This window comes from Diceros bicornis, chromosome 19, assembly GCF_020826845.1.
Source record: "Diceros bicornis minor isolate mBicDic1 chromosome 19, mDicBic1.mat.cur, whole genome shotgun sequence".
NCBI lineage: Eukaryota > Metazoa > Chordata > Mammalia > Perissodactyla > Rhinocerotidae > Diceros > Diceros bicornis.
The window spans coordinates 27099906-27114469 of record NC_080758.1 but is presented as its reverse complement, the minus strand read 5'-3'; the positions used below and the strand labels follow the sequence as shown (position 1 = coordinate 27114469).

At 54.4% G+C, this 14564-nt stretch overlaps 1 protein-coding gene across 1 annotated transcript in view; it reads right to left on the bottom strand.

The window, feature by feature from the left end:
* The window catches only part of NOL4L (nucleolar protein 4 like), a 127445-nt gene that overhangs the window by 69832 nt on the left and 43049 nt on the right, over positions 1-14564 (bottom strand). Inside the window, exons 2-3 of the mRNA XM_058562945.1 lie at positions 8360-8515; positions 2472-2583 (exon numbers count right to left, since the gene is read on the bottom strand). Of these exons, the coding sequence (XP_058418928.1) occupies positions 2472-2583; positions 8360-8515 (268 nt within the window). The remainder of the gene's footprint in view (positions 1-2471; positions 2584-8359; positions 8516-14564) is intronic.

The following is a 14564-nucleotide window of genomic DNA, read 5'->3' as shown; positions in this document are numbered from 1 at the left end:
AGTTCTCCTGCCTTCTGGGGACCTTGGACAAATGATCTCGCCATGACACCCCTCTGCGTCTCATTTCCTCAGCTGTAAACTGGGAGAGATACCTCATAGGCTCATAGGAGCTGTTATGAGCAGCTGATGCTCAGAGAGGTCCCCTAACCTGCCAAGGGACACACAGTAGGGAACAGGGAGGCACACACAGGCCTGCCCACTCCCCAGCCCACACTCTTCCATGGGCCACGTTGTCTCCTACTCCCTCAGTGTCTCCTCCTCTCCCAGTGCAGGAAGCTCCGCTCCTGGGGACAGACAAGTGGCATTCTGCCTGAGGACGGGCAAGGATGAACACAGTGTAGCCTTACTCTGCCTGCCCTCTGTCCCGCCTGGAGCAAGTCCCTGGAGGGAGAGGCTCCAACACAGAGCCCACAGAGCTGGTTTATATTCTAGGCGGCTCCCTCTGGCGTGTGTGCTCTCTCCCTCATTACTCCCCTCCCTCCCTCCTCCCTTTCCTCCTCCCTGGGGGTGGGGGCATGGTGGTGGCAGCACAGAGAAGAGACAGGCTGCTGCCGCCCCTGGCATCACCCTCCCGGCCATGAGGAAGCCCACAGATGAGGAGGAGTGGAGCTGCAGCCCTGGAGACCTCGCAGCCTTCACTGAGGAGTGGGGGAGGTGAGGAATGTCCTCCACACCAGCAGGGAGCAAAAGAGTGGAATAGATGGAGCCTGCAGACACCCCAGAGCAGCCCACAAATGCAGCCCCTCTTGGCCTCGCCTCTGTCCCTGGAGGCGAGCAGTTCTGTATCTGACTCCGCCAGTTGCTATAGAAACGATTAGGACAGAATAGGAGGGGACAGGTGGATGGGTGGGTAGGGACCAGGCAGCTGCCACCAGGGCACCCGCCCTGGGGACCCAGACCCCGGCAGGGTGGGGAGTATAGCAAGGAAGGCCCTCTTGGCCCTTCTTGCAGGTACCACGTGCTGTCTTGGCTCAGGGGTTGCAGCCGCTGAGCCGGGGCCAGGTCATGTGGGAGAGGGGCCTCACTCAGGCATGCGGCATTAACACAATACCTGCCACAGCCGCAGCTCACTCCTCCTGTGCGGAACCCCTGTGCCAGGTACAGGGATTAACTCTCAAATCTCATCAGCCCCCTGAGATGGGTACCATTATTAACTCCATTTCACAGATGAGGAAACCAAGGCTCAGAGAGATGAAGTCACTTGTTCAGGACACACAGCTGCTGAGTGGCAGAGTTGGGATTCGAACCCACCCATGCGGCCCCGGAGTTCTCGCTCTTAAACCAGGAACACAGCACCGATGAGGGATTAACTAGACTCGTTCCGTCCCTCGTGCTTTAGAAGCTACCCAAATGTCCCCACTGAAGCGCCCAGTGGCCCCATGGACAGGAAAGCCTCTGGATTTGGTGAGCGGGCTGGTGTTAGAAGTTGCTTTCGTGCACCAGGGAACAAAAGAATGAGAGGAAAACCCCACTTGATGCCTAGCCTCCAATTCCTTTGTCATCTACTCGGCCTTCGTTGTTGATTTTACCTTCCCCAGATTTGGTGGACGCCACTTGAGCACCACTGGCGTAAATGGCTCACCCTTCATTCCCAGTCTGTTCCCATTCTCAGGCAAAGAGCCCACTGACATCAGCCACCTCTGCAGGCCTGATGCCCACGTGCAGCCTAGACGCCCTGATGAATCGCCCACCTGGGCACTGTTCCTCAGGGCAGAGTTAGAATCATACCAGCCAAGTGTACTGGTCCGTCTCACTGAGCCAAAGCCACCTGTCAACAGATGGGCCCCAGATTTACTGGAGGCCTCTGGGGACATTTAGGTTGAAGTGCGGGGGGACTGAAGCGGGGGTCCTCGCTGCATCTCACTGGGCAGGGCAGAGCTGGAGAACATGGACTTTGGTCCAAGGGACGAACTTCGGCTGGTCACGAGTGCTCTGGGCATTTTAAATTCTAACCAGTCCCTATAGATTTCCTGGGTGTGCACCAGGAGGAAACAAACACTCATCGAGGACCTACTACTGGCAGGTGTGTGGCTATAGGGTAGGAGGGCGCACACGGCGAGGGGTATGCCCTGTCCTCAGAGAGCTGACAGTTAGGTCAGCAAGACCAGACCTGTGCAGACACTGCCCAGGGTGAGACCTGGGTGGCACGAATTACAGAGCTTAGGGAATGAGGCGAGGTGGCCATTTTCATCCAGAACTTCGGTGGGAGAAGAGGGTCTTGAAGAGCAGTAGGAATGTACTGATGGTTTTTAAGTGAAACTTGACATTTTTGAAAAAAAGGTAAAAAAAAAAGAAAACCCCAGATGAGGCTCTCTGGGCAGCCCCATGGACTCACACTGGTGTTTAGGAGTTGTGACAACTACCGGACGTGGACTTTTCTGTCTGTACCAGCAAAGGAAGACCCTTCTGAGGGGAAAGCCTCTCCCTGCACGGCCTTGCAGAGCCTCCAGCCCGCCCGCCTCCTCCCCTACCTTTGGGCTCCAGGCCGTTGGAATTGAAGTGCATCCTCTTCTGACACTCCGTGCAGCTCATCAGGAAGCGGGTCACGGCCTCTCGCGGAAGGAAGGCGTAGGTCTCCGCGATCTGGGGGCGAGAGGAGGTGTGCTTGTCATATGGACCCAGGGGGAGGCCGCATGGTCACCGGGTCACCGAGGGCTGTGCTTTGGTGGCAGGCACTTAGCCCTTGCCAGGTAGGGCAGGGATTCAAGGAGCAAGGGGCAGGTGGCCTCGCTTCTCAGCCACGGAAATGAGTCAGTGCTTTTGCGGAAAACCATTTGTCTTAAATTTTTGAGTAAAGGAGCTTAAAAATTGAAAAAGCACAATTTTTTAACCTACGTTCTAATAAGTAATACTCCTCTCAGAACATTTTACTGCTGCTACTGAAAGATGAGCTTATAAACATCGCTCTAGGGCAAGATGAAACAGTTTCCCCTCTTAGAGATGGATAAACTGAGATCCACTTATAATTCTACGGGCTCCGGGCCTGTAAACAGGATGCAAGGTTCTACAGGCTATTTCTTTTAGTAACTCACAGACCGAGAACCTTTTTAGAGAGAGCTGTGAAAGGCTGATGCCAAGGGATGAGATTTTGCAAAGTGGACAGGCTCTTAAAAACCCCTATGTTCCAGGTGAGGTCACGGGGCCCAGAGAGGTGAACCAACTCGCCCAAGGTCACACAGCTCTTTAGAGGCAGTGCCAGACTAAAGCCGGGGCTCCAGGTCACACCACCCCATAGCTGCCTCCAGAGGGCCTCCTCTAGCTAGCAAGGAGAAAGGGGGTGTGGGAGGGAACACAAGAAAGAGCTGGGTGGGGCAGTGGGGAAGAGGAGGGTGTGGGCCCAGACGCCCAGCCCTCGGTCCTCTTGTTCTGGGTTTTGGGAAACCCACTGGCCCTGGTTTGGCTGCCAGACGGGACCAGAGGGACCTCGTAGGCCCAGGTTCCCTGGCTGAGGCTGGCAGCTGCCCAGTTGCTGGTTTTCGCACTTTTTCCAAGAGCCCGGGCTCTCCCGCTCCTCTCCACTAAGGGGCAGCATCACCCCAGTGTTCCGCCATCCTCGCCGCAGCCCAGCTGGGAAAGTTGGCGGAGGGCGCTGGTCAGCCCACAGGGGACGGGGCTGCTCTCCAGGACAGCACCCAGTCTGCTCCTCTGGGATGCACATGCCCTGCTCCATCTCTGTGGTGGCCAGGAGGCCGGGTAGGGTAGGGCGGAGTGGATGGAGTTGGGGGAGATGTAGGAGGCCCGGGGTGCCCCAGGCTGTGGCCAGGCCCTTGGAGGACCAGCTCAGGCTGCTCCCAGCTCAGCCGGCCAGTGAAGCTCCAGGGGCCACTCCCGCCTGGCGGCTGGCTGCAAACGCAGAGTTAATTTTGGCGACACAATTGTTATTTCTCAGCTGATTTGATGCTCTGCGGAGCAGGCAGGCTCCTTGATGAGTTATCTCCCTTCCAAATTCCCTGTCTGATCGCCTTCCTCTGGAGGTCACGGACAAGGGCAAACCCCTGCTCTCTGATTGGAGCTGGTGGACGGCAGGGCGTGCAGTCCACCCTCCTTGGGTGTTAGGGCCACGGGATGTGGGCTTTCCTGCCACGCACATGGACATCTTCATCCCCAGCCCAGAGCTCCTGGAAATCTTAGGGGAAGCATGTCCCTCTCAGCCTGTGGAGTTGGGAGGGAGGGGCCCTGCTGAAGGGCTGATGGCTGCAGGAGTAAATGAGCAAAAGGAAGGGCGCCCACTGGGCCAAGTGGAGGGCTGCGGCTCACTTGGGCCAACAGATGACCTCCTAGGCACCCCAAGGCGTGGCATCCCAGCTCAGGCCGCAGAAGAGCTGAGCGGAGGACTTGGGGAGGAGGGTCACAGTGTGCCGGGAAAAGGAGGAAAGGCTGATACCACAGGGACAGCCCTCCTTCACTACACGAGCTCACCTGCCACTGGACAGAGAAATAGATTTTACGGGGCTCAGGGAGAGCCTTCCTAGCCTGCCTCCCATGCAAAGGCTGGCGGGCGTGCCCCAGGGAGGAGGAGCACTGGGCGCACCCCTCCTGGCCCCGGGTCCCACAGAGGGGTGGGTGGGGTGGACTGAAGGCGGGTAGGTGAGAAGTCCTTGGAGCTGTTGGAGGGCCAGGGACGGAAGCCCTGCCCTGCATGGCTGGAAGGACGGCAGCCTTGCTCACAGCTCCCTGGGGAGTCAGAAAAGTGCAGAGTCCAGCCCAGCTCCCCGCTGCCATAGGGCCCTGCATGGAGGAGGACACGTCCCCCCACTGGGGCCTTCAACCTGCGGGCGTCTTTTGGTTCATCCTCCTGGATTGTCCACATGAGAAATGGGACCCCCATTTCTGCTTGACTGCAGGGACGCGCAATGCCACAGACCACAGGATGAGTTGAATGAGGAGGACAATCTCAGCTGACGCTCTAGTCAGTAGGATGGCGGTTTTCAGATAGTTTTAGAGCTACAGACACTGTTCTGGAAATAGACTCATGGTGGAGCCCAAAGCATGAACAGATAAAGATGGAGCTGCTGTGTTTAAGGAGGAGAAGCTCCAGGACCTCTAGCCAACCCCCAGCTCCCCTCAGCGGACCTGGGTTGCCTGCTGCCTTGGTCTTGGGGCCTCCTGCCTGGACATTGAGACCCGCACATGAAGTTGCCTTTAACGTTTTTCCTAGTGGTGAAAACCGAGAGAGATTTTGCTGGCAGGGAGAGCAGAAGCTATTTGCAGAGTCGCTGACTTGCAAGGCCCCATTTTCGCTCCCCGACTCAGAGGCCGACAAAGATGGATGAGGCCAATTGGGGGGATTTGCACCACTTTACAAGATCCTCCTTCTGCCCTGCGGGTGGATTAGCACGTGGTGGGCCTGGAGCAGCTGCTGACCACATCTGGCCCCAACTCCAAAGTGGTCTGGGCAGCCAGATCTGGACTCCGGAACCTGATCCAGCCTACCAGCACCCTGGGAGAGAGGAAGGAAGCAAAAGCGCTTGCTCCAACCCAGATGGGCACAGACATCAGACAAGCCTCTTGAAAAAGGACCGGTCCATCATGTGGGTTCAGGAACTCTGTAGACCTGCTTGGAACCCTCCCAGACCCTGGCATTGGCAAGACCCCCTGGGATCCTCTGGACCTCTGGTCACCCTGCACCAGAGGCAAAGTAAGGCAGGGGCTTCCTGCCCAAAGTGAGAATCCCCTTGCATTATCCATTGTAAATAGCCATTTACCCCTGGCTCGTATACCTCCAGTTTCAGAAAGCTCATTACCTGCCCTCTCTGATCCATTGCTGGACAGCAGTAGGTGCTAGAATCTTCTTTTTCCCACTGAAGAATGTGCCTCCTTTCAAGCCCTGAACAACCCTGCCCATCTGCCTTCCAGGAACTGCCTCCCACAGGCACCCAGGCCTGGAAGAATCCAGAGAATCCCAGGTGTCCAGAGACGGCCAGGCAGTCCCAGGATTCAGGTTCGGCAAAACACACAGAGACAGGTCCAAAAACCCCTCAGCCATCAACCCCATAGTGCCAGGCTGTGCCTCTCTGCAGCCACCAGCACAGAGTTCCCTTGGGGGCTCTCCTTCCACAGGCGCGGATGGAGCTGAGGAGCTAGGCTCGGGTTGAGGAAAATGGGAGCAGATGAAAAGAGGGGGACAATAGCACCCAGGCACCACCCCCACCCCCAAAAAGGAAGAGGGTGGCATGAGACGGGTGACAGATGGGGAAGAGGAGGAGGAAAGGAGGACACACTGGGGGGGTGGCAGCCCCCTTGGCCTTACACCCACTGCAGGAGGGCCCTGGCCTGTTCCACTCAGCCTTGGCCCTGCTGCTGAAATTCCAGCTCTGTGCGCAGCCCAGCTGGCTCGCCGCCAGTCATGTGCCAGCTCCAGGCTGGGCAGCAGGAAGTGGGGCACGCGGCAGGCATATGGACGAGAAGCCAGGAAGTGCAGAGCAAAGGGCTGCATGTCCACTTGGCCCAGGGACGCAAAGGCTGGCAGGACTAGCCCAGCCCTGCCCTCTCCACAGCATGGAGGCTGCAGACCCCGGCCGTCATAAATATCCAGGGAGCGCATGTGGGGGAGGCTTGGTGCTGGGCACCGAGGGGACCAAGGAAATCACACGGTCTGGCTGGCCCAAGCCCATTGACCTGGACAACAGCAAGTCATCGGGCTTACTAGCTGACCACAGGAGGTTTGTATAGAGGCAGGACGTGCAGTGGTCAGGGTGCAGGTTATACATCCCTCTGAGCCTCGTTTTCCTCATCTGCAAAATGGGGACAATGGTAACACCTGCTTCGTACATACGACCTTCACACGTGTGGAGGCTTACAGGATTGGAGAGTGAAAAGTACTCAGACACGCTAACTGCCCAGCACTGGCAAAGTGAAGGCTGAGAAAATGTGCTGTGTCTCGTCAATACCAAGGGGTCCACGCCGGCCCAGCCTGAGTGTCCCTCCCTTCGTCTGTGACCCTCTGGTGGAAATACGCTCAGAACTCACTTCCCATGAGTCATTCCCCAACGCACATGCACTGAGAAGCAGGAGGGGTCGGGGCAGACGGTAGAATCAGTCTCCTTCCCTCATCCCTACCCCTCGTCTCTCTGAGGTCCTTGGCACGTGGATTCATCCTTAAGACTCATTTAGGGCAAAGGCCATCTTTTGAGGACAAGGACAAATCAGAACGTTGGATTTTTAAAAAATCAGGCCACAGGGGGAAATTATAGACTTGCACAGACCACCTCCACTGCAGTCCAAGGCTGTTTATACAAAGAACTTGGGGGAGTCACGTCCGCCCTGAGTGGGGAAGCCCAGTCACAGAGGGCAGGTCACTGAGGGGCTTCTCTAGGAAGCCAGAGAGAAAGTCAACACAGAGGCGGCAGGTGGGCACCGGCTGACTGTCACTCTGGTGCTGTGCGACCTTAGACAAGTCGCTTAACCTTCTGGGTCTCGCTTCTCTTAACTGTGAAATGGGACCACAGTGCCTCCATCACAGGACGGCTATGAAGCTTGAATGAACATAAGGCACTTGGCTTTACTGGTTTAGTGGTGGGCACTGGACAAGCGGTTCAGAGCTGTGCATGAGCCGTGGTGACGAGGTCAACAGGGGATGGACCAGAACACCGGCAGGCCCCTCCACCTCCCCATGTGTGATGTTTCCCACCTAGAATGCCATCTCTGCTCCCTCCTGCCTACCTAAAGCTTTGAATGCCAGCTTACGCCACCTTTTCCATGAAGCCCCCTGGCTTAGCACCGAACGTTGGTGTCTGCAGGTGCCTTGACTGAATGCCCAGGTGCCTGGGTTCTCGTTCCCTCAGAGCTAGTCTTGGAGACATTTCTGTTTCTTGTGTTTTGGTTTTGGTCTCAGCCTCCCCCCCACAATCAAACTGTGATCTCCTTGAGGGTGGGGACCAGGGCCTCAGACTTCCCCTGAGGAACTTCCAGTACTGACTTCACAGGGTGGTAGGGGATCAAATGAACTTACACATTGGGCACGCAGTAAATGCCACGGAAGCCTTTGCTCTTATGATTATTATCATCTAGTCCTCCCCCCGCCCCCACCTCCCCAGAGCAGGCTGCAAGGGCTGGGGGGGGACAAGTGAAGCAGAAACTGGGAAGAGGAGGGCTGTCCTCCTGCCCTCATCCCTCTCCTTCCCTCCCTCTCACTCCCTTCAACCTGCTTCTCCTCTGTGCTCAGACCACAGGGCCCGCCCCCTCGCCCCGTGAGCCATCTCTGGCTGCCATGCCCTTGCCCTGTGCCCCCCTGGGTCCCCAAAGGCTGTTTCATCAAGCCTCAGCTCCCTGCCCCGCCCCCCGCCCAACATGTGCAGAGCCCGTGGCCTCCTGCCAAGGCCTGGGGCTGCCAGCAGAGGCAAAGAGACAGAAATCTCACCGCTCTGTAGGTTTTCTTCTGCCCAGCGTGCTTGGGGGCTTTGCCTGGCTCCGCTGAGCTCTCCACATGCATCGAGTAGATGATGTCAAAGAAATCTTCCACCACAGCGACCCGCTTCAGAGAGATGCCCTCCGGCTCCGATAGGCCATCTGCCCCCTGCGACAGGGTGGACAAGCTGTGTTAGCGTCGGGGATGATGGCAGGGTGAGAGCTGGGCCTCGAGGCCGGGCGATGGGTCGGGGGCAGGGACAGTGCTGCTCCCTGATCCCGCAAGCCCTCCGATGTTAGGTCTGAGGGGCTGGGGGTGGAAGGAGCCTGCTACAGGGCCCCAGGGAGGGGGCACCAGAGTCAGGGTGGCTGCTGCTACTAAATCTACCGGAAACAACGGCCAGAGAACAACAACAACGGCAAGACACATTAAAAACCAAGAGGCTCCATGTTCACGACTTCAGACAGATTGTGCCAGACTCAGGCGGGGAGCTCTCGGATCACATACTGTGCCAAGACCATCCTGGAAGTCTCCGGGGAGGGGGGAGTGCTAAATAGATGCGGCCCCATCAGGAGCTCGCCAATTAGCAGTAACCTTTCACTGTGGTCCTGGGCTGGGGTCCCAGGGGAGTAGCTCGGATCACCTGGGTGACTCTTGCCTCCACCCTGGCCTTTCAGAAAAGCTTTTCACCACCGCCCATCCTCCCCACTCCAGCAGCTGAGCGCCAGCAACAGCACCAGGGCTCTTTGTGTGTGGAGATGTAGAGAATAACAGACACGAGGCCACGTGGAGGTGGTAGGGCTGCATGTGCGGGGTGGCTGTGGGTCCCCCAAGCCTCTTATCAGGCTGGCATGAGTGCTGTCGGCTGGCCCGGAAAAGGTGTGCCAGGATGGAGATGGGGTCCTTCAATAGCAAGGAGCTGCTGGGCCAAGGTCTGCCCTCCCCCACTCGCAGGGCTGGGAGAGAGGGGGCCACTGTAGGGCATGAGGCTCGGGGTGCGGCCAGGGCCCTAAGGGAGCAGGCTGTTCCAGTGAGTTCCTTATTCATAGGGCACGGGGTACCCACAGACTCGGGGACACCGGGCTCTCAGCCATCGTCTCCTTAAGGAGAGACTTCGAGGGCTCTGAGGGGCTTCAAAGATGATGAGCAAGCAGTGGGGATGGGGATTTGAGAAAAAGGAGGCAGCCTTTTCTCTAAAAGTACCAGAAGCACGAATCTCCAAGAGAATTCTTCCCCAAAGGATCCCGCTCAGAGCGTCGGCTCTGTGAGGGTGAGGACTTCGTCTGTCGGCTCACAGCTGTCTCCCCAGCACCCAGCACAATGTCTGACACACAGCAGGTTCACTAAATAACTACCAAATGACCAGTTATAAGCGGCAGCCAGGCAGGGTGGTGTAGACACGCTCCTCTCCAGTTTGCATGGGGCCCCATCATCTAAGTGGCTGTGTGACCCTGAGCGGTCACGTGCTTCTCTGTGCTTCGGGTGCTTTCTGTAGAAACGGGGATAAGAGAAGCACCTTTCCCTTGAGCTACGGTGAGGAATAAACGAGAAATGTGTGCAGCGCTTAGCAACAAGCCTGGCCCAGAGGAACTGCTGGATAAATGTTGTCAGGAGAAGTGCTTTGCCATGTGCCAAGCTTCCTCTTGCTATGGTAGGGCTAAACATCACTACAAGCCTGGAGGTTGCTGGGGTCAGGACCTGCCTGTGCTATGACGGCTGGCAAGTGGCAGAGCTGGCTTAGGACCTTGGTCTTTGTAGCCCGAAGAGAATAGAGGCCGTGCCGAATGGGACACTCGCTCACAACACATTCCGGCCACAGACGGGGTTTGGTTTTATCCAGAAACTTTCCCAACGTGCCAGGATGGGGGAGCCGGGCTGTCTCCGCCAGTGGCCCACTTGGGAGCAGATGGGGCAGGAAGGGCAGCTGAGTGTCTAGGGTGTAGGGTACCAAACCCTAGAGGTGGGCAGCGTCCGTGAGTGGTGACCCTGGGCAGTGACCTCGCTGGCCCCGTACGGGCCCTCTTGCCAGTGGCTTCCTTCCTGGTCAGGATCCATTTCAATGGGGACTTCTCAGATAGCATGCATCCGGGGTGTGTGTGCACGGGTGTGTGTGTGTGTGGGTGTGTATGTATGTGTAGGCAGAGCTGCGTGCTGGTCCTGCTTCCTTGCTGTGAGATTGTGGGCAAACTCTTCAACCTCCCTGAGCTTCACATATGAGATGAGCTGTAAAATTCCATGACTCTTCTGTTCTTAAACTCTCTCAGGAGTTACCGTGACCTCTTTCTTGGGGGTATCTGAAGTCCCCTTCTAAAATCCTGGGCCATATGTAAACAGGGCTCATTCATTAGCTGACTTGTAACTACTCAGCATTTTTGGGATTTTCGAATACTGCTGTGACAGACCTGGATGACACAAATATTATAACAGGTCAGTTATATCTGTATGTCTCCTCTGGAAAAATGTCTATTCAGATCTTCTGCCCATTTTTTAATCGGATTGTTTGGCTTTTTGCCATTGAGTTGTAGGAGGAGTTCTTTATATATTTTGGATATTAGCCCCTTATTAGATATATGATTTGCCATTTTCTCCCATTCGGTAGATTGCCTTTTCATTTTGTTGATGGTTTCTTTTGCTGTGCAGAAGCTTTTTAGCTTGATGTAGCCCCACTTGTTTATTTTTGCTTTTGATAATATACTTCTAACCAGAAGTTCACGTGGCAAAAACAAACGAAAGAACCTTAAGAATGAAAATATACCTGGGATTCTATTTCTTGATCTGGGTGGTGGTTATACAGGTGTGTTCAGTTAAAAAGCCATTAATCTGAACACTTACAATCTGTGTACTTTTCCGTATGTCTATTAAACTTGAAAAAATGTATATTAAAAAAAAAAAAAGCATAGGGGCCAGCCCAGTGGCATAGTGGTTAAGTTCTCACGCTCTGCTTCAGCAGCCCGGGATTTGCAGGCTTGGATCCTGGGTGCAGACCCGCACACTGCTTATCAAGGCATGCTGTGGCGGTGTCCCACATATAAAATAGAGGAATATGGGCATGGATGTTAGCTCAGGGCCAATCTTCCTCAGCAAAAAGAGGAGGATTGGCAAGAGATGTTAGCTCAGGACTAATCTTCCTCACCAAAAAAAAAAAAAAAGCATAATGGGGTGGGTAGTTCCACAACATTTTGATAATCTGAATTAAGAAGCATAATGATGAGTTTAGCTGCGTAAAAGTGAACAGATCTCTCTGCTTATAAAGTTGTTTCAGGCCAGAACACAGATACTCCTGGAAAAGGGAGATAAAATTTGGTGGGAAGGAATGGAGAAAGAAAACAACCTGAGGAAAGACAATATTTTAGATAGGTGAGAGGGAAAGTGCTCCCTAACCAGCTTGGTGACCTTGCACAGGTCACTTCTTGACCTCTTGAAACTCAGTTTCCCCACCTGTAAAATGGGCCTAAAAAGTCCTAGTTGGATGTACCAAGGATTAGGTAAGAATGAATGTCAGGCATCTGTCACTTAACAGGCTCGCAAGGTTTGGACTTTTTGTGTTCAGGAATCTGCTCTTATCTCCTGTCCCTCTGATCCATTCAGGTTACAGAACGGGTCCCCGAGGTAATACCCACCATCAGAAGAGATGCATAGTCTTGTGTAGTTCCTAAATAACATGCTAAGGCTGTCACACAAACTTGGAAGAAGCTTTCCTAAAGTCAGGGTGTAACTAACCAACCCAGATTAAACAGAAACTGCCCAGTGCCTGGTCTGTCTCTGTCCTGGCCTCCCACCTGCATTCTTAGGCAGACACGGGTAACCAACAGCTTTGCACCCGGTCCAACGTGACCATAAAATTATACCAGGGAAACTCTTCAGGGGAGCATTTTTAGTAGTCCCTTCTTTAAAAATCGACTGCGATCTCCCCTGACGTTCAAACCTGGCTCGTGTAATGGGTTTATGTCAACTGCAGAGATGCACACAGGAAAGGAGAGGGCCTGTAGCAACCGGAATTCAAACCACATGAGGTCTGCAGGGCCACACCTTGAACTGTCCTCAGGTAAGCTGTGGCCACCTGGACACCATGTGTGCTACCCTGAGGGAAGCACACCAGGATCTCTGCGTGGCCTTCAAGGAGAACCCCGGGAAAAGAACAAAGGGATCCCACGGCAGTCACGCGCCAAAGACATTTCTGCCATGCCCTGCATCCATAGAGGTAATAACCTTCATGCTACATGCTGCAGGAAAGGCATGGCTGCCCTGGCTGAGAATCCAGACACAGTGCTACAGGGCAGGAGCTGCTAATTAAGGAGCGGAAAGCACCTTCCCCATAGCCTTGGGATGCCCCTGCCAACCACTTCTGCTTTGTACCCAAATGAGCTTAATCTGATCCGTGGCCCTAAGTCAGCTGGGCCCTGGACTGACTAAGGAAGCTCACTTCATTTACAGGCTGGATAAAGGGGGAGCTGGAGCCTCCTGACTACCCCCGGCTCCCTGGGAACGCCAACTAGGAGTGAGGGAATGGAGCCCTGCAGCACCCCACGGGAAAAGCCATGGAAAACACTCGGTCAGTTGTGCAGGACCAGCCTCTGGGGCCTTCCTGTGTGGGGAAGACTATCGCCATGGTAACGCACTACATCCTTTCGAACCAGCCAACTCCAAAACAGCTGGCCAGACCCAGGCTAAGAAAACCAGACATGGCAATTGTTTTTAAAAACTCATGGAGCTACTAACTTTCTTGGACATCACCGTCTTCCTTAAAACCAGCCTATTTGGGTTCTAAACTAAAGGCCAGGTTACAAGTCATTTAGGAAATCACCAAATGTCTACTTAAATACTGCTGATGTTTCAGAATATTCAGGACAGTCGTTCTCAAATTGCGGTCTCTGGACCCACTACAGCATCTGCATCACCTGGGAACTTGTTAGAAATGCAAATTCTCAGGCCCCACCCCAGACCTACCAAATCTGACACTCTGGGGGTTTTAATAGGCCCCCCAGATTATTCTGATGCATGACAAATTTTGAGAACTGCTGATAAGAAAGTCTCCATGATTGAACCAGGGATGTAACTAGGAGGGAAACTGGCAATGGCTCATTAAATATAGACAGGCTCTGTACTTCTAGGCCTAATGTGTTAATATTTTCTTCTCCAATAAAGGCCAATTTTCCTAATAGTGGGAACAAAGAATCTTATTAGGCAACATTAGTATAAATTCAAAACACCTGCCCAAAGACTTAACACAGATTATGAATAGAAAGGGCAGCAGTGCCCAGCATCCTGACATCATATTTTTAAGTCCTCCCTGGCAAAGTTAATTAATACTTAAGCAGGTCATCCCTTGACAGGTCTTTTCCGGCTTCCTCAGTTTCCTCAAATGATCTGAATGCTCAGCACTAGGAGGATTGCTACGTCCAGGGCTGCAGACTCAGGAGGGAGATCAGCATGTCTTACCAGGCCGTCAGACAGCCCCTGTTGGGGTGGCCTCATGACCTGTCATCAGGAGTCACCCCTCCGGTGACCTCCTGAATCTGACCGAATCTTGCCTCCCTCCCCACTAAGCCAATTAAATGGACCCCTTCCCTTGATGGCAGGTGAGGTCCAATTGTTAATGGATTGCAGTTCCGTCATTTCCATTGGAACTTCCAAGCCACTTGCTGGTAATAAGTTATCCACTTATCAAGGTGGGCTCACTCTTTCAGGCCACGAGGGCGCCGTTTAGTGCACCACCATCAATATTTTAGCAGCGGATGCCTTCCAGCAATGAGGAGGCCATGAGTGAGAGGGTGCAGCTAACTAGAGGGGACATTTCTCAACTGGGTTTCCACAGTAGAGGAAGAAACCGCAGAGAAAGTCCTTAGGCTGTGCTGTTTGGGTGCATTTTGGGTGCATTTCAGATCTGGCTCTCGACAAGGCGTGAAAATCATCGAGACTGTCGTCAGAGAAGAAAGTCAGTCAGCAGAACCTACCCCGGGGGGAAACACACCTTGGGCTACCACTTGTCCTACCAGGACTTCATTCAGGGAGTTGACTGCACAGGCAAACGTGAGGAGGCTGTGCCATCCCACCTGGGCCAGCCAGCTAAGGGGCTGCGATTGCAGACAAAAGCTGCTGCATATATTAGCTGCATGCTCCTCTCCACTTCTGGACCCGTGGCTGCTCCTCCTGTCCCCTAGACCACACTTTAATACATTCAGGCAGGACCAAGGTTTTGGAAGTGGGGATAGCAGTT